Below are 19955 nucleotides of genomic sequence, written 5' to 3'. Positions count from 1 at the left end.
GCCGGCAACCCACACACAGGCCGGCAACCCACACACAGGCCGGCAACCCACACACAGGCCGGCAACCCACACACAGGCCGGCAACCCACACACAGGCCGGCAACCCACACACAGGCCGGCAACCCACACACAGGCCGGCAACCCACACACAGGCCGGCAACCCACACACAGGCCGGCAACCCACACACAGGCCGGCAACCCACACACAGGCCGGCAACCCACACACAGGCCGGCAACCCACACACAGGCCGGCAACCCACACACAGGCCGGCAACCCACACACAGGCCGGCAACCCACACACAGGCCGGCAACCCACACACAGGCCGGCAACCCACACACAGGCCGGCAACCCACACACAGGCCGGCAACCCACACACAGGCCGGCAACCCACACACAGGCCGGCAACCCACACACAGGCCGGCAACCCACACACAGGCCGGCAACCCACACACAGGCCGGCAACCCACACACAGGCCGGCAACCCACACACAGGCCGGCAACCCACACACAGGCCGGCAACCCACACACAGGCCGGCAACCCACACACAGGCCGGCAACCCACACACAGGCCGGCAACCCACACACAGGCCGGCAACCCACACACAGGCCGGCAACCCACACACAGGCCGGCAACCCACACACAGGCCGGCAACCCACACACAGGCCGGCAACCCACACACAGGCCGGCAACCCACACACAGGCCGGCAACCCACACACAGGCCGGGTATTTCATAAATATAAATAAATATTGTTTCGTGAATATGAAAGCCTCAGATTGTTTGAGCAGTTCCATTGGTCTATCGGCATTCTCGCTGCCTGTATGAAGAAGCTGTTCCTCAGCCTTGTGGTGCTGGTTCTGATACTTTGTATCTCTTTCCATACGGGAGAAGCTGAAAGGTGCTGTGTGCATTGGTGTAAGGGGTTCTCAGTGATTTTTGCACGCCCTCCTCAGACAACAATCCCAGTAAAGGTGCTCCCCACTTACGATGACAGTCCGACTTACGATTTTTCGAAGTTACGATGTTTGAATCCATACTTTCAATTTTGAATTGCGATCTGTTCCTGTGCTTACAATATGCAGTACGCTACTTTTTTGCGATGCTGACTCACCCATGCTTGTAGTCTTGGTAGCGATAACGAACGTACCTAAGCACCCCATCATGCCATGCGTGTCTCCTGCTTCTGGTGAGAGGAAAAAGAGGAAAGCAACTACTCTGGAGTGAAACTCCAGATACTTGCTCAGCATGAAGGCAGTAAGCCTTTAAATGCAATAGCACTTTTTCAACTTATGATTTTTTTTTGGACTTGTGATGGGTTTGCTAGAACAAAACCCCGTTGTAAGTTGGGGAGTGCCTGTAGGTCAAGTCAATGAGGGGGCAGGGAGACTCCAAATATTTTCTCAGCCTCTTTTATAGTCCTGTGGATTGGCCTTTGATCAATTTCTCTACAGCAACTGTACCACACTGTGATGCAACTGGCCAGGATGCTCTCGATGAAGTTCCTATAGAAGGTTGACAATCATGGCCGGTAGCCATCGATGGGCGAATGGTCACTATATAGCATTAAGCAAACATGAATCTGATATGAGAGAAAGTTATCAGAGAGCAATCTGAGTTAATTTAGTGGTTAACGGGAATCTCTTATTAAGATTTTTCCCCAAGTCATGCTAATTGATAAAGTAGTGACAATGGCTAAGTTAGGATACAAAATTAATTACGGAACTAAAGAAAAATGTAAAGCATGGTTAAGTTATGTGGGTAAGAGGGAGATCCAATTGCACATAAATACCTTTCTAAATCTGTACAATACTTTTTGACAATGAATACAAGCTTTCTGGCTATCATCTCAGTAGTTCAAATGGTCCCTCACATCCATCCAAGATCACAAACAGACTTTCCAGTTGAGGCAGAGTTTTACCTGCACATTGTCCAACTAATCTGTTTGTTCACCTGATGTAGCCTACTCTACATCCATGGGACAAATCACAGATTGAGTGAACACTTTATTGAACATCTGTATTCTGTCTGTGGATCTAAACTTGAATTTTCAGTACCCAACCATTTCAATTCCCATCAGCATTCTTGTCTGTCCTCATTCTCTTCCACTCGAAGGCTGAAGCCAAACATAAACTGGAGAAACAACAGATTCCTCCTGGACAGCCCTAAACCCAAAGCCATGAACATGAATTGTTCTAATTTTGGGTAACCCCATCTCTAGCTTGTTCCATTGTTTCCACCTCTTCTTTACCCAGCCTTGTTCTTAATTTATAAATGTACTCCTGCCCAGTGGTCTCTTCCTCTTCCTGTCTCTTCACCTCCCCCATTTTCTATCTAATACCCCATCATCACATCTCAGCTTCTCCCTTTCTTGATTATACTTGGTATCACCCCTTCCTACTTTAATAAAGGGTCCCGATCCTAAACGTTGACTGACTGTTTCTTCCCATAGATGCTACGTGACCTTCTGATTTCCTCCAGATTCCAGGAGCTGCAGTTTTTGTTTCCCATTTGCTCAAGCGTATAGTCATCCAGCCTTTTGCTTCCTTCTGTAGTGGCCCTGTCAGTGCTCTTATCTGAATGCATAGTCCCTGTTAGCTGATGCCTGAGCTGTCCTTCATCTCTCTCCAGGTTGCAAGTCGCTTGTGTTTTGTGCTCCACCATATATCAGCAGATACCATCCTTAGCATCTACCCCAGCAGAGATCCCGGCACTTCATCCCTGAGTTTAGAATAATGGGAGCAGAACTCATCACCAGATTCAAAATGGGTAGGGTGCTGGCAGGAAGAATGCTGTGCTTGAACAAGGAGTAGAAAACCAGAAAACACTCTCTCATGATGAGGGCTACTTTAGTCTGAGAGAAGTTCTTTCACAACAGGTAGTGAATTCAAGATTTATTGTCCTGTAATAAAACATAATATTCCATGATATTCATTTAGTCTTCCATCCTCAGGAGTTTGCAGAGGAGCTAGTGGAGTTGTTCAAGTGAACCGGTACGGACTTGAAGGGCCGACATGGCCTGTTTCCGTGCTGTAAACGGTTATATGGTTATGGTTAATAGCTTTTGAATTATGCAGAGTACCATGTCTTGCATCTGGGAGTGTTAAACCCAGTAATATTGTTTATTGGCTTTGTCTTCCTTGGTAGTTGCAGTTCATGCTGTATCTGAAATAAAGAAAATACAAGGGTAAGGTTGTGGTGTGGGTTCTTGCAATTTGATTGGAAGTAAAATGTGCATTCTGAATCCATTCACAGCGTGAAAATCAGATGTTGACTGGGGATAGGATGATTTTTTTAGTATTTTTGTTTGCTGAGTTATGGCCATGTGGTGCATTGGGTAATGCCCAATAATGGTGGTATATAGTCTTACCATAGAGTACAGCACAGTTCCAGCCTTCAACCCACAATGTTGTGCTGACCCACAGAACTTTAACCACTTTTTCAAATTATTGAACTTCTAGTGGCATTTCATTCACTTCTCATGAAGTTGATGTCTGCTCCATCTGCTTTCTAAGTGTGCATTTTTCCCTTGCATTTCCTTCACCACTTTGTGCAATGTTCAAAATACTGTGAGTTGACCATATTGCACCACCTTTCCATTTCTTGGATCCTTTTCGATTCTGCAATGGAACCTGGCATCTGTTCTAAGCACAATGCCTGGTTTCTTCAAAAGGTACAGGCTAACATCAGCTGGAATTGGCTTCTCTTAACATGGTCTGGAAGTTTCAGTAGTTTTCCAGTGAACAGAATGCTTGGTGCTGACCAGATGCTACAATCATAACCAGCAAGTTGTTTGAAATTAGCTTGCTGGCCACATTGTTGGATGTTGTGAACACTGGATAGCTTTTTTATTGTTGGCTGTTATATCACAGCAGACAGAGCCATTTGTATAATAGTTGTATTGCTGTACATTATAGTTTATCTTGAGTGTATAAAACAATGCAAACTTTTGTTCCTGTTGCAACAGGAAAGTTCAAAATAGATTGCCCATGTGGACTTTAGGAGTTTTAAAAAAATCTATGAACATTTTCTCTGGCAGCTTGCATTGAGCAAACTCCAAGAAAAATAAAGCTGTAATAATAAACGCAATCATATATTTGCAAACTTCAACATTCTCTTTTTGCCATTACTGCTGCTATAATCTAAAACTTGTGTCTTCCTGCACATCCTCAAGAAACATCAATTTCTTGGGAACCACTGAACTGTTTTTGAAAGAGATTCGCTATAGTTTTCTGAGTGATAAACTCTGTACGCTGCAATGTACAAGCAACCTGCTTCTAAATGTACAGGAAGAACATTTCACAGCACCGTGGAGAAAGAAATGAATTTGTAGCATGAACCAGACAAACAGTGATTAAGTCTGAGGAAATGCCAGATAATTTCTGGGTTCGCTAGAGCTATAAAAAGAAATGATATAGCACAGTTTTCCGATTATATTTACTGGAAACTGAAAAAATAAAATGGTAGTTGAGATTTCTGAATTGTGCACACTACCTGATTTGCCAGACCTCCTCATATCTTTGTAATGCCATTGTTTTCTTTAGATTTTAACATCTTGCCCACTATTCCAAAACCAGATTGGTTAAATTCTATCCTAACATCTTCTAAATGTAAAACTGAAGATGGTTCATTGTATTATGTGTTTTGGTTATTTCCTCTCTTCTCAATTATTGGGAAAGTGTATTTCCTCTCTTCTCAATTATTGGGAAGGTGTATTTCCTCTCCTCAATTATTGGGAAGGTGTATTTCCTCTCCTCAATTATTGGGAAGGTGTATTTCCTCTCTTCTCAATTATTGGGAAGGTGTATTTCCTCTCTTCTCAATTATTGGGAAGGTGTATTTCCTCTCTTCTCAATTATTGGGAAGGTGTATTTCCTCTCTTCTCAATTATTGGGAAGGTGTATTTCCTCTCTTCTCAATTATTGGGAAGGTGTATTTCCTCTCTTCTCAATTATTGGGAAGGTGTATTTCCTCTCTTCTCAATTATTGGGAAGGTGTATTTCCTCTCTTCTCAATTATTGGGAAGGTGTATTTCCTCTCTTCTCAATTATTGGGAAGGTGTATTTCCTCTCTTCTCAATTATTGGGAAGGTGTATTTCCTCTCTTCTCAATTATTGGGAAGGTGTATTTCCTCTCTTCTCAATTATTGGGAAGGTGTATTTCCTCTCTTCTCAATTATTGGGAAGGTGTATTTCCTCTCTTCTCAATTATTGGGAAGGTGTATTTCCTCTCTTCTCAATTATTGGGAAGGTGTATTTCGTACACTGTCTTTATTCTTAATACTAATTTGGCTCCGTCCCCTTTTATTGTCTTGTTAGGAATATTTGGGGGCCAATGATCCGATATTGAATTCCTCACAATCCTATGTAGTAGCTTTTACTTCCCTGATCGTCAGAGGGGTCATATCAATGAAATGGAAAGATGCTGACCCTCCCACTCATTCTAAATACCTGTCCAATATGATGGCTTGTTTGTCTTGTTTATAATGAATATAAACTTTATTTCTTGATGGAGTTCTTTCCTTAATTATTTCCCAAATTTGTAAGCTTAACTAATTTTGATTCTTGACCTCATTGTTTTTTTTATTATCAGATAGTGGACTATTTATTTATTTTGCCAACAGTTGGTAGGGGGTCGAATTTGTAGCTTAGCTAGTTTTTTTTTGCATGTTTTAAAATGTAACATAGGTTTTGTTATTCCTGACATGAGTATCATATAAATTTGACTATTGTTCTACTAGTGTTTATTTACCTATGTAACATTTGCTAAATGAAATTAATAAAAATATTGAAAAAAAGATTTTAACATCTGCGTGGGTTTCCTCTGGGTGCTCTGGTTTCCTCTCACCTTTCAAAATGTACCTAGATTGTAGGCTAATTGGGTGGCATAGGCTCATGTGGGAAGAGGGGCTGTTACCATGCTGTATGTCTGTATGTATCTCGCTTGTATTCATTGTTCTATCAAGGTCAAGCAAGGAAAATTAATAATGAGCTGAAAAATCCTAATGACAATGAAGTTACTTCAAGGTTGCATTGTCATGTTACTAAACATTAGCTTTAAAAGCAAAAATATATTTAATTTCCTGTAATTTAATTCAAATTGCTTTGTCAATGTATTTTGATTTCTTAGGTTGGTAAACCATGTCCTAATTGGGTCACACTGACTAAGCTTTCTCTTCCTCCAAAACTGAACAAATCTCTGCCTTCAGAGGAATAAAAGCATATTTTATGCTGCAAATGGTGATTTGAAGTTGAACTGTGATAGTCTGGAAATTCTGGTAATTTTACAATATATCTAATCTTATATAAAGAAAAATGTTACACAAGGAAATATGTGTGCTGAAAGTATGGCAGAAAACTGGAAAATATATTAAATCACAAAATTGGATAAGAAGATATAAAGGGAGAATGAAACCATACAGATATCAAATGCATTTTACAATTATAAACTCATTTCATTAGACAATGCACAAAGGAAATTATTCTCTGAAGTTTGGAAGTGAAAAAATGCAGGGCACCTTGAGGAAACTAATCATTTAGTAGATTGATTTTAAGCTGTAAGGATCCTAATGTTATCTCATCCTGGAGTTTAATGAAGGAGTGAGTTTGAGGGAGTGAGTTTGAGGGGAACTCACCCCTTCAAACTCAAATCATCAAATTCATTTTAAATGTCCCCACAAAAAAGGAATAATGTGAATAGTTCTACCATTGAATCATTTTATACCAGCAAGTTGAGGGTTTAGACTATTTTATAACCATATAACCATTTAGAGCACAGAAACAGGCCAGTTTGGCCCTACTAGTCTGTGCTGAACATAATCTCCCACCGAGCTACATTTGGCCCATAATCCTCTGCACCTCTCCCGTTCATATACCTATCCTTTTCTTGAATATTAACATCAATTTTGCTTCTGCTATCACTGCCAGAAGTTCATTCCATACCCTCACCATCCTCTGTGTGAAGAAATTCCCCCTTGTGTTTCCCCTAAACTTTTCCCCTTTTATTCTCTATCCATCTCCCCCATTCTGTGGAGAAAGCCTATCCACATTGACTCTATCTGTCCCCTTATTTTGAATACCCCTCAACCTTCCATGCTCCAAAGTCCCAGCCTGCTCAACCTTTTCATGTAACTCAAACCCTGAAAGGCAACATTCTCGTAGATCTCCTCTGTGCTCTTTCTATACTGTTTATATCCTTCCTGTAATTCGGTGACCAAAACTGCACACAATATTCCAAATGTGGCCTCACCCATGCCTTATACAATTTAAACATAACATCCCAACAACCTTTATTCCATATTCTGATTTATGAAAGCCAACATACTAAATGCCTTCTTCACCAGCCTATCCACATGTGATTCAATTTTCAGAGAATTATGTACCGTGACTCCTAAATCTCTTTGTTCCATTGCACTCAATTGTCTACCATTTAACGTGCATGTCCTATTTTGATTAGTCCTACAAAAATGTAGCACCTCACATTTATTAGCATTAAACTCCATCTGCCATCTTTCAGCCCACTCTTCTAACTGTCCTATATCACCCTGTAAGCTTTGATAACCTTCCTCACTGTCCACAACCCTGCCAACCTTTATCATCTGCAAATTTATTAATCCAATTTGCCACCCTATCATCTAGATCATTAATATATATGACAAACCGTATTGGACCCAGTACTGACCCCGGAGGCACTCCACTTAACACCAGCCTCCAATTTGATAAACAATTTTCCACCACTACTCTCAGCATCTCCCACCCAACAAACAAATCTGAAGCTGAGTGTAAATAGCCTCTGAATGTCCACCTAAAAACAGAGGTGATCATTGGAGAATTACAGGAGAGGGTGAGCAAATGTAAGTTCTTGGGAGTCACTATCTTGGAGGATCTTTCCTGGACCCAACACTCAAATGGTATCATGAAGAAAGCACTTCAGGGCCTCTCTTTCTTCAGGAGTTTGTGGAGGTTTAACATGACATTGGAAGCACTGGCAAATTTCTATGGCTCTTTGATGGAAAGTGTGGTGACCGGCTGCATCATGGTCTTGTATGGGGACTCCAATACCCCTGAGCTTAACTCCCTACAAAAGGAAGTGGATACAGCCCAGGACATCACAGGTAAACCACCCCCACCATCATAGAACATAGCATAGAACAGCCTCTTCACCCTCAACATTGTGCTGACCCATATATTCCATAAAAAAAGTACTAAATCCACCCTATTCCGTAACCCTCTATTTTTCTTTCATCCATGTGCCTGTCTAAGAGTCTTTTAAAAGCCCCTAATGTTTCAGCCTCCACCACCAAACCCAGCAAGGATTTCCAGGCACTCACAACTCTCTGCATTAAAAAAAAACTTGCCCTATGTCTCCCCTAAACTTCCCTCCCTTTACTTTATACATATGTTCTCTGGTGTTTGCTGATCCTGCCCTGGGAAACAGATGCTGCTGTCCACCCTATCCATGCCTCTCATAATCTTGTAGACATCTATCAAGTCTCTTCTAATCCTCTACACTCCAAAGAATAAAAGACCCAGTTGTACTAACCTTGCTTCATAAAATTTGTTTTACAATCCAGGCAACATCCTCTGTACCCTCTCCATAGCTTCCACATCCTTCCTAGAACAGCAGTAATCAACAAGGATCTACACCACCGAACACATTCTTTTTTTCACTGCTGCTATCAGGAATGAGGTATAGGTGCCACAAGACTTGCCCCACCAGATTCAGGAACAGCTGCTACCCCTCCACCATCAGACTCCTCAATGACAAACTCAATGAGAGACGTATTTGAGGACTTTTACTTTTGCACTATATTGATTATATTTTTCTCTCTCTGTATTGCACATTCAGTTTGTTTACATTTACATGTGTTCATTGAGTCAGTTTTATTTTTGCACTGCCAATAGGTGGTAATCTTGCCTCACCTGCAGGAAAAAGAATTTCAGGCTTTTATTTGATATCAAATATGTAGTCTGACAATAAATATGAATTTCAGTGCCAGTGCCTTACTCATCACAAGCATTACTGAATTGAATTGTTTGCCATTTGTACCAAGCTACAGTGAAAAGCTTTGGTTTGGGTACTATCCAGGCAAGTCAATGCACACTTAAGTACAGCAGGTAGTGTAATAATAGAACAAAAGAGCAGGATAGACTGTTACAATGCAAAGTGCAGGATGAAGAGAAAAGTACAGTTAAACAGTTCAAGGACATCTTTTACCAATGAGAGGTACTTTCAAGGATCTGATAACAGCAAGAAAGAAACTGTCCTTGAATCTGCATGTTCATGTTTTCAAGCCCTATGGTAGTGGAGGGATATGTCCTTTAATGTATTGGCAGCTTTCCTGAAGCAGTGGAGATATTGACGATATTGATGGAGAAGTGATTTAAAAAAAAAAAAATTAGATATACAGCACTGTAACAGGTCAAGTAGGCCACACGAGTTCAGCCACCAATGTACACCCCATTAACCTATACCCCATTAACCTACACCCTGGTATGTTTTTGAAGGATGGGAGGAAACTGGAGGCCTCAGAGGAAACCCTCGCAGACACAGAATGTACAAACTCCTTACAGACAGTGTCGGATTCAAACCCAGGTCCGGTTCCAATTGCTGGTGCTGTAAAGGCATTGCGCTAACCATTGTGCCAACCGAGCCACCTGAGCTTCATTCACAGTTCTTTCCAGTCTCTTCACCAGTGCAGCTCTCACACCAAACGGTGATGCATGTGGTCAGAATAGTTTCTATTTTGCATCCAAAAAATAAAATTGGTCACGGACTTTGAGAACGTGCCAAATTTCCTAGATTTCTGAGGAAATCAAGTCATTGGTCTTTGATTGCTGTAGCATCAACATGGTTGGACAAGGACAAATTGTTGGTGATATTCACTCTGAGGAAGCTCTCCACAATCACCTTCTCAGCATTGTTGATACAGACAGAAGTGCATGCCCCTCCCATTTATCACTGGAGTCCTTTTTGCAGTCCTCAAGGGTGAAGTAGTCTTGATGCCATGATACTAGTCTCGTTATCCCGTCTTTTTATTTAGTCACCTGCCGGCTTTTTGTACATACCTTGATGAAGGGTTCAGGCCCGAAACTTTGGTTGTATATCTTTGCCTCCTATGGAGATGGTGGGACCAGCTGAGTTTTGCCAGCACTTTTGTGTATTTGCTTGTAAATGTGCATTCAATCTGTAGTGGGCGATGTTTTAATTGCTTTACAATCCGCCCTTGTCAATCAAGAAGAACAGAGGTTGTGACATCCAACACAAGTATAAAGCACACTTGTAAAAAATCAAGTCTTATTTTAAAAAATTTTTTTAAATATTCAGTTCCTGAAACACTGTTATTGTGCAATTGGAAATATTTTTGACAGCATAATGCAGAGGAAGATTAGTATTGATATTTAATAAATAATTAACAACTCCCACTGGGCATAGCACTAGATACATTTCATTAGTTATTCTGAATTGTGGCATTATAAATCTGTTTTGAATAAGTCAATGATGCCCGTTTCATAACATAGCAATAAAAAATTGCCATAAGAACATAAAGTTCGCCATATATGTGAAAAGAGAAAAATTTTATGTCATTGATCAAATGCTTACTCTCTTTGATGCATTAATTTATAATACTTTACTGAAAAGAAATAGTATTATTTGGATTTATGGATATAATAATGTCGTGGCATTTTGATCTTTGGTATGAAACAGCGGATGGCCATAAAACCCTGGAAAACTTTGTCAGTGGTAGAAGATAAAGCTTTGGCATTGAAAATTTGTACATTGATGTTATATGTATAGGCCATTCTGAAGATGCAGAGGGAGTATGCTTCACCAGCTTTTCATTTATTTTTCCCCAGGATATCGAAGACCATGTGGCTTTCCTAATAACTGTTCCAACTGCCTTGGCTATATTCTTCACAATTTTTGTTCTGGTCTGCATGGAATCTGTGTTTCGAAAGCTACTGCATGTGTTTTCCTTAGTAGTTTGGGGATGTCTGGTTGCTATGGGTTATCTCTTCATGTGTTTTGGAGGGATCATTTCTCCATGGGATCAGGTAAGAGTTCCATAATGAAATAAAATGTCATTGTCATTTTATTGTTGAATATGTAATATTTAACTTTGTAGTTTTATTCACATTGAAACATTATTATTAAGTGTACATTTCTGAACACACAGTAAGTACAGATTAAAAGAAACTAAAAACTTGACCAGCTTGATTGGGACATTGAATCTCACCTGCTGGTTCCCTGTTAAACAGAAAACTACTTAAAAAAATGGATTTGTCATATATGAAAAACTGAGCTTAGTCTGCTGCTTTGTGTATTTTTTTTGCACCGATATTGTTCAGTAACTCTGAAGTCTCATTAGTTACATGGTTGCTGACCAATATTCTGTTTGCAGGCCCAACTGCTGAAAATTTGTACATTTTAAGTTAAGTGAATAGAGTCTGTTTTACAACTTAGAAATAAATATGACACAAACAAAAACAGATCCTTTCATAAGCACTCAGTAGGTTAACCGTATCTCTGGTATGTGAAATGCACTGTGCATGACTGAACCCGTCTTCTACACACATGGCCTTTCCTTCAGAAGGTGTGCAAAGAAAATTTGGGAGGCTTCATAGATATTTGGAGATTGGATACTGGTGGGTTGAGAAAAGGAGCTGGGCTCAGCTGTCCCTTCTTTGTGGATTTGGGGTGGCAGAGATTACTCGTCTCAGGAGAGGTAGACATGATTGCAAGAAAATGGGTCAGATGTTGATCACAGGTGGTAAGAGGGATACCAAAAGTTGGTTAGTCTAAAAAAAAGGTAGGATGCAGGTTTGTTAAAGGGGACAGGCCTGATTTTGATTCTTCTTCAGTCACATAGAAAAAGGCTTTGTCTGTGACCGCATGATTTCCCCATGGTATGAAACAGCGGATGGTACCTTTCTGCATTGCGCTGTTAGAAGTACAGGGCTGGGAACCTTCCACTTTGCTTCTGAATACAGTCCAGCAGCAGAGTGCATGCAAGGATTGCACATGCTGTCTCTAGCAATGACTCTCATTTTTCTGCATTTGACTGCATCTATGTACAAGTTGGTAAAATTGTATTTTAAATGGCTGAAAAGTTCTCAAGAGTAAATATCATGAACAACACCTCTACTTCCTCAGAAGTCTGAGAAAATTGGTAATGTCCTCTGTGTCCCTCAACAACTTCTATAGCTGCATCAGTGTGTGGTAAAGGATCTGTTTCACCTGTTACAAACTAGCAAGCCCTTACTAGCTCTAACATAGGAACAGCAATGGAAAAGTCACCAGATAATGGTAAATTGAAGAAAAAGTATTTTAATTAAATTATTCCTCACATAACATCTCTCAATAACTCTAAACTTCACACTAAATTAACCCCCACTATGTGCAAGTGTAAAATGTGTGTGTTTGGTTTCAAAGTCCAGACAATTACCAGGGCTTGCTTTTGGAAACATCAGTTTTAAAGTCCTGTTTCAAATCTCTTGAATGCCAGGATCTTTTTTCTTTAAATGTTCCAGAAGTTTTTATAGAGCAAGAATGGAACATCAGTTTTCTTACAAACTTATCTTTCAATGAGTTGGCTTTTGGAGAGTATTCTTCTTGCTGGTGTATTCACACATTTTCCCCTAGCTTTTTAAGTTATAGAACTGATTTTCCTGATAGAACAGCAGTCCTGCTTTCTTGGAGATCTTTTGCTTTCACCCTGTCCTTCATGAAGGCCAGGTTTTATTCAGGTCAGTTCAAATATCACTGCTTTTTACATTCCCTTTTCACAAGGGACAGGTTTTTTTACACCCTGCCTTTTACAAAGGACAGGTTCTATTCAGCTCCCTGTGCTCCATGTGCTCTGCCTCACAAACAATGTCCTCTCATCTTCTTTATCCTGCCTCCCTTCCCATGTGACCTGACATTGCACAGCTTCAGTCTGTTTTGCAAAACCTCTCCTGTTCCAACATTTGATTTTGCAAAGTCTGGCACCTGTCACTCAAATGGATCTAGGGTTGTAGCACTGCCAGCACAAGGCTGAACGTCTCCAGTACTGTTCCCTAAAAGCACACATCCTGACATCCATTGTGATCCATTTTGATTCCATGACTGGCTTGTCTGCTATACTCTGCGTTTCCAAATTAACATCTTCACAAAATAAGATAAAAGGAATGGAAATAGGCCATTTGACCCATTGAATCTGTTCTTGTTCTTGTTCTCTGTGTCATAGTGTTTGTCAAATGTGCTGTGGTGTGTGTAACCCTGAAACCAAGCCCCCTACATAACCTAAGATATATAATTCTATGTTGCTTCAAATATTATCAACACATCCATTACACACCTAAAGCCACAAGAAACTGAAGAATTGTTAATGCAGCTCTCTCCTTCCTTCAAATCTCCCTTCACTCTGTTGATTCTACTTGCATATCCCAATGCTTTAGAAAAGCAGCTAACATACTACACAACTCATCCCACCCTGGCTGCACTCTCTTCTCCCTCCTCCCACTGGGAAGAAGATTCAAGAGTGTGAAATCAGCAACAGATTCAAGGACGTGCTTAGCCCACTGCTCTACTCATCATACACCCACGACTGTGTGGCCAGGCACAATTCCAATGCCATCTACAAGTTGGCCGATAACACCACAGTTGTCGGCAAATCACAAACAGCAATGAGGAAGCGTACAGGAGGGAGATAGGTCAGCTCGTTAACCTTGGGCTCAACGTCAGCAAAACCAAAGAAATGATTGTGGACTTCATGGGGAAGTTAGGGGAATGTGACCCAGTCCTCATTGAGGGCTCAGTAGTGAAAAGGGTCAAGAACTTCAAATTCCTGGGTGTCAACATCTTTGAAGATCTGTTCTGAAGCCTCCACGTTGTTGCAATCACAAAGATGGCTTGCTAGTGGTTATACTTTGAGGAGTATCTGAGGAGATTCGATATGTTACTGAAGATTCTCTGAAACATGTACAGGTGTACCATTGTGAGCATTCTGGCTGGTTGCATCACTGCCTGGTATTGAGGCGTCAACTCTCAGGACAAGAATAAACTCCAGAGGGTTGTTAACTCAGCCTGTGACCACAGGCACCTGAGTTTACTCCATCGAGGACACCAACATGAAGCGGTGTCTTAAAAAAAAGCAGCCTCTATACTCAGAGACCCACCACCCAGGTCACTCTGCTACCATCGGGAAAAAGGTACAGGACCCTAAAGACGAGCACTCAACGGCACAAGGACAGCTTCTTCCCCGCTGCCATCAGATTCCTGCATAATCAATGAACCAAAGACCCTGCCTTACTTCTTGTGCGCTTTTATTTTAATTTTTTTTACAATAATGGCATAAGATAGTTATAATATGAGTATTTTAACCATAATGTTGCCGCAAAACCCCAAATTTAATGACTTCTTCATGACAATAAATTCTGATTCTGATTTTCAGTTACTATTAGACTACTGAATGACTTCCAGGCCAAACAGAGCCGACAGCATCGAATCCACGCTGCTGAAGATCCAACTGCGCTGGGTAGGTCACGTCTCCAGAATGGAGGACCATCGCCTTCCCAAGATTGTGTTATATGGTGAGCTCTCCACTGGCCACTGTGACAGAGGTGCACCAAAGAAGAGGTACAAGGACTGCCTAAAGAAATCTCTTGGTGCTTGTCACATTGACCACCGCCAGTGGGCTGATAACGCCTCAAACCGTGCATCTTGGCGCCTCACAGTTCGGCAGGCAGCAACCTTCTTTGAAGAAGACCACAGAGCCCACCTCACTGACAAAAGACAAAGGAGGAAAAACCCAACACCCAACCCTAACCAACCAATTTTCCCCTGCAACTGCTGCAACCGTGTCTGCCTGTCCCGCATCGGACTTGTCAGCCACAAACGAGCTTGCACTTGACATGGACATTTACCCCTCCATAAATCTTCGTCCGCGAAGCCACCAAAGAAAAGAAGAGACTACTGAATGAACCTCACATCAACAAAATAATACTGCCCTTCCTCTGTTCAAACTGATTGTTCAGTGACTCTGCTCTCTACACTGTTTTAATCTGCTGCATTTAATGTATGTATAGACTTGTTGGATAGCATGCAAAACAAATCTTTGCACTGTACATTGCACACTAACAATAAACAAGAACTTGATTGAACTGGCAGTTCTGTTTGGCACTACATTGTGATTAACCAGTGTGAATTGGCTCAAGATTACACCAACCTAATAGAGTATCAGCATTAGGCTTCAGTTTAACGTATTAAACAGAAAATACAATTTTAGAAAATTTGCATAATTGTGTATTTATACAGCAAACAAATTGCACTTTAAAAAAATCAGTTCTTAGTTTCAAGTGAAACCTGTTGAAATATTTCCATTAGAAAATATGGACTCCGGCTAGATACCAAAACTGATTTAATAAATAACCATTTCTTTCCTCTAATCATTTATTAACAAACATGGTTCTCCATTCAGGTTGATTTATTCTGTGCAATCACTGCAGGTCATAATTAAACATCAGGATTTGAGATTTAGACTTTTATTATTCTCGTCAGTATAAATCCACTTTATCTTCAATTAATTAAATGAAATGACGTGTGTGTATCTGTATGTGTGCGTACATGTTTGAGAGAGAAAGAGAGAGTACCAACTAAAAGTATGAATATGTATTAACCTTATCTGCTTTTGTAGATAAAACTATTGGTTTATTTCTCCCATTCATCACAAAGAGAGATATGGATACAATCTAGGGAGACAGGATAATAAGGAATGAATACATTGTGCATGTTTTAGATGAAATGTAGAGCCTCATTTGCTCATCTCAGATTCACCCCGTTTCAAAACACAATTCAAATAAGAAAATCAGTCAGTTAATTTGGCATTTTATTTCATTTTTCTTTAATTTAAAAAATTGTAAAATTAAAATTTTTAATTTAAATGTTTACATTTAGACATACAGCACGGTAACACATCATTTTGGTCCACGATTCTATGCCATCCAATTTACACCCAATTAACCTACACCCCTGGCATGTTTTAAACAGTGGGAGGAAACTGGAGACCCCAGGGAAAACCCACACAGACCGAGGGAGAATGTACAAACTCCTTACAGACAGTGCAGGATTCAAACCCCAGTCCTGATCACCGGCGCTGTAAAAGCATTGTGTTAACTGTTACGCCAACGGTGCTGCCCCTGATCAATAGATTATCGAACATATAACATTACAGCACGATTAATGGTTTTACACCCAGCAATGCATTCAAGGCACTCACTATTCTCCATGTCTCCCATAAGCTTACCTTTACTCACCTTACACAGATGTTCTCTGGCTATTGCTATTGTTGCCCCAGGGAAAAGTTGCTGGCTCTCCACCCTATCCATTCCACTCATTATCTTAAGCCCCTTTCACACTTGCATCCCACTAAATCGGCCGTTCAGTGTCCCAGGATAGGAATGGGGATTTGGTCTTTCATACCAGACTACTCCTAACTGGGACACTGAACGCTTTCACATTTGCAAGGGTCTATCCCCAGCATTTGGTCTGTTCTACCTTCAATCAGCAGTGCCTGCATGAAATGGCACACAAAAGAGAGAAGTGATTGCCTGTTTCACACTTGCCTGATCTCAATGCTGGCGTCTGCTGACGCCATGGATTGTACTAGGTGTCGAGGCAGTCAATGCCCGGTGTGAGATGATATCATCTGGCGTTCAGTAGATTTTGCTTTCACATTTGCCACTTTAAAGGCTGATTGATGTTTGATTCCTGGGATCACTGCCAAGTGTGAAAGGGTCTTTATATACCTCTATTAAGTCATCGCTCATCCTTCATTGTTCCAAAGTGAAAAGAGAAAAAATAAACTTCAAATTTAATATCAAAAAGTTCACATTCAATGTGCAAGTCCCAGGCAGAATTTCTACTTCATTGTACAACACACATTTTTCAGAAGGTTTGCTTCCTGAAAAAAAAGGATTATGATAGAAGATAAATACAAGGATAAATTCAGATTTGCTGTATCACATAAGTTGGGGAAACATTAAATTAACTTTTATTGAATTTAGTAATTTTAATCGCATAATGATGCTAACACATTGTGTTCAACTGACCTATAAATGTTTTGCCATTGACTTTCATTTGTACTCAACATTTGATGCCTCTTGAGTCATTGCCCAACAATAGTCAGCCAGCATTGATGGATTCCAGTTGCTCCATGGTCACAATTTCGTGGTGAAACCTTTCCCCATGTTTGTCAATATCCGCCCCAAGATCAGCAGGAAAGACGTCCAAGTGTGAATGCAGAAAATGAATTTTCAATGACATGTTGCAGTTCATGGTTTTATAAGCTTGAAGCAGACTTAAAATATGACAGGAAATCACAAAAAAAGATAAATCTTTAAAAAAAAAAAATGCTACGTAATAGGAAAATGCGATCAGCAGCCCAAAATCCATAAAATACACCCACAAGTTTTCAGGAATCAAAATCTTCATTGCCAGTGTTAAACAGCAGTAGAGCAAAAAACTGTACTCCAGAAAATATACCTATACAAAACTGAGAAATGTAAACAAAGAAGGAAGTGCAAACAAACTGGGCAATACAGCAAATAAACATTCAATAATAAATTATGTGCTAAGTAAGAGCCCTTCAATGAGTCTCTAACAGAGTCTGTTATTTAGGAGTCTAATAGTGGAGGAGTAGCAACTTTTGCTAAACCTGGTGGCACGAGTCTTGTGGCACGTACCTCTTTCTTGATGGCAGCAATGAGGACAAAGCATGTCTTGGGTGGTGTGGATCCTTAATGATTGCTGCTGCTCTCTGACAGCAGATTTCCATGTAGATTTTACTGATGGTGGGGAGAGTATTGCCTGCGATATACTGGGCTGTGTGTCCACTACCTTTTGCAGGGCTTTCCACTCAGAGGTATTGGTGCCCCCATAACAAGCTTTTATGCAACCATTCAACACACTTTCCACTACATAGCTGCAGAAGTTTGCTGAATTTTCCTCTGATATACCAAACATCCGCAATCTCCTAAGGAAGTAAAGGCATCGGTGTGCTTTGTTCACAATGACATTAGTATTCTTGGTCCAGGAGGGCTCCTCTGAAATGGTGACTCACCCTCTCATCTCTGATCCCCCAAAGATTACTGGATCACACACCTCTGGTTTTCCCTTCATAAAATCCACAATCAGCTCCTTGGTGACATTGAGTGAGAGGTTGTTGTTAGTACACCATTCAGCCAAGTTTTCAGTCTCCCTTCTGTATGCTGACTCATTGTCTCTTTTTGTACCACCTTCTACTGTGGTATTGACAAGCAAATTTGTGAAATGATATTTTTGTTGTACTGAGCCATGCAGTTGTATGTGTAAAGCAAATAGAGCAGGGGGCTAAATACATAGCCCTGTGATGTACTGGTGCTGAGGGAGACTATGGAAGATATTCTCTTGCCAATTCACACCAATTGGGGTCTGGAGTGAGGAAATCCAGGATCCAATTACATGGTGGGGTATTGAGGCCCGGGGTATTGGAGTTTGCTGATCAGTTTTGAGGGGATGATGGTCTCGAATGCCGAACAGTAGTCTATGTAAAGAATCCTGATGTATGCATTTTATGTCCATGGGTTCCCAGACTTCCTGTAGAGCCAGTGAGATGGCATCTGCTATAGATCTGTTGCTGTAGCAGGGAAATTGGAATAGATTCATATCGCTCCTCAGACAGGAGTTGATATCCTTCAACACCAGCCTCTCAGAACACTGGATCACTGTGGATGTGACTGCCACTGGTTGGTAGACATTTAGGCATGTTCCCACACTCTTTGGCACCAGAATGAGTGACACCTGATTGAAATAGGTGGGTACTAAGCCCTGTTGGAGTGAGATGTCCTAACTGTGTCAGCCTTACTTCATATGATGTTCTGCAATCCAGGCAACATTTTGGTAAATCTCCTCTGCACCTTCACTGAAGCTTTCACATAATTTCTTTAATGTCAAGTCAAGTTTATTGTCTAATTGCAGAAATACCACTCGATGAAACAGCGTTCTCTAGTCGGTGAAAAATATAACACGCAAACGTGTGTGTGTGTGTGTGTGTGTGTGTGTGTGTGTGTGTGTGTGTGTGTGTGTGTGTGTGTGTGTGTGTGTGTGTGTGTGTGAGAGATGATAAAAATTACAAATTTGTTTCGTAAATATGAGAATCTTGGATGGTTAATGTGAGTAGTTCTTTGGTCATTCAGCATTCTTATTGCCTGTAGGAAGAAGCTGTTCCTCAACCTGGTGGTGCTGGCTCTGATGCTCCTGTATCCCTTTCCCAACGGCAGCAGCTGAAAGATGCTGTGTGCAGGATGGAAGGGGTCCTCAATGATTTTGGTTGCCCGGTTCAGGCAATGATCCCAGTAGATCATGCCTATGGGGGGATGGGACACTCTAGTGATCTTCTCAGCCACTCTTGTGGTCCTGTCGATTGATCTCCAATCTATTTCTCTGCAGCAATCACTGTGATGCAGCTTGCCAGAACACTCTCAGTAGAGCTCCAGTAGAATTTTGACATATTTGTGGTTAGTAACCTTGCCCACTTCAGTTTTCTCAGGAACTGAAGTCATTGTTGCGCCTTCCTGATAAATGAGAAGATATTGAGTGTCCACAATAGGTCACAAGTTAATGAGAAGACCTGAACTGGGCAAGTGTGATCAAACCAGAGCTGCAAGATTACTTCATGGCTATTGAACTCAATCTCCCAACTAATAAAGGCCAACATATCTACACTCCTCAACTACCCTAGCAACATGGTGTAATCTTGAGAGCTCATAACCCAAGACACCTTTGTCCCTCAACACTGTTAAGAATCCTGCATTAACCCCAAAGTCTGCCTCAAGTTCAACCTTTAAAACTGCATCATTTCATACATATCTGGATTGAACTCCAGCTGTCACTTCTCCACCCATCTGTACACCCTATCTATATCCTGTTGTAACCTAT

At 41.0% G+C, this 19955-nt stretch overlaps 1 protein-coding gene across 6 annotated transcripts in view; it reads left to right on the top strand.

The window, feature by feature from the left end:
• The window catches only part of LOC138751634 (adenylate cyclase type 2-like), a 650763-nt gene that overhangs the window by 263113 nt on the left and 367695 nt on the right, over positions 1-19955 (top strand). For all 6 annotated transcript variants that reach the window (XR_011350095.1, XM_069914176.1, XM_069914177.1 and 3 more), the window contains exon 3: positions 10856-11053. Coding sequence is in view for 5 of the 6 variants with exons in the window: in XM_069914176.1 (XP_069770277.1) it covers positions 10856-11053 (198 nt within the window). In the remaining variant the exon portion in view is untranslated. The remainder of the gene's footprint in view (positions 1-10855; positions 11054-19955) is intronic.

Source organism: Narcine bancroftii, chromosome 1 (genome assembly GCF_036971445.1).
Source record: "Narcine bancroftii isolate sNarBan1 chromosome 1, sNarBan1.hap1, whole genome shotgun sequence".
Taxonomy (NCBI): Eukaryota; Metazoa; Chordata; class Chondrichthyes; order Torpediniformes; family Narcinidae; genus Narcine; species Narcine bancroftii.
Note: the sequence above shows the minus strand (reverse complement) of the source record. Positions and strands in the feature narration are given on the sequence as shown.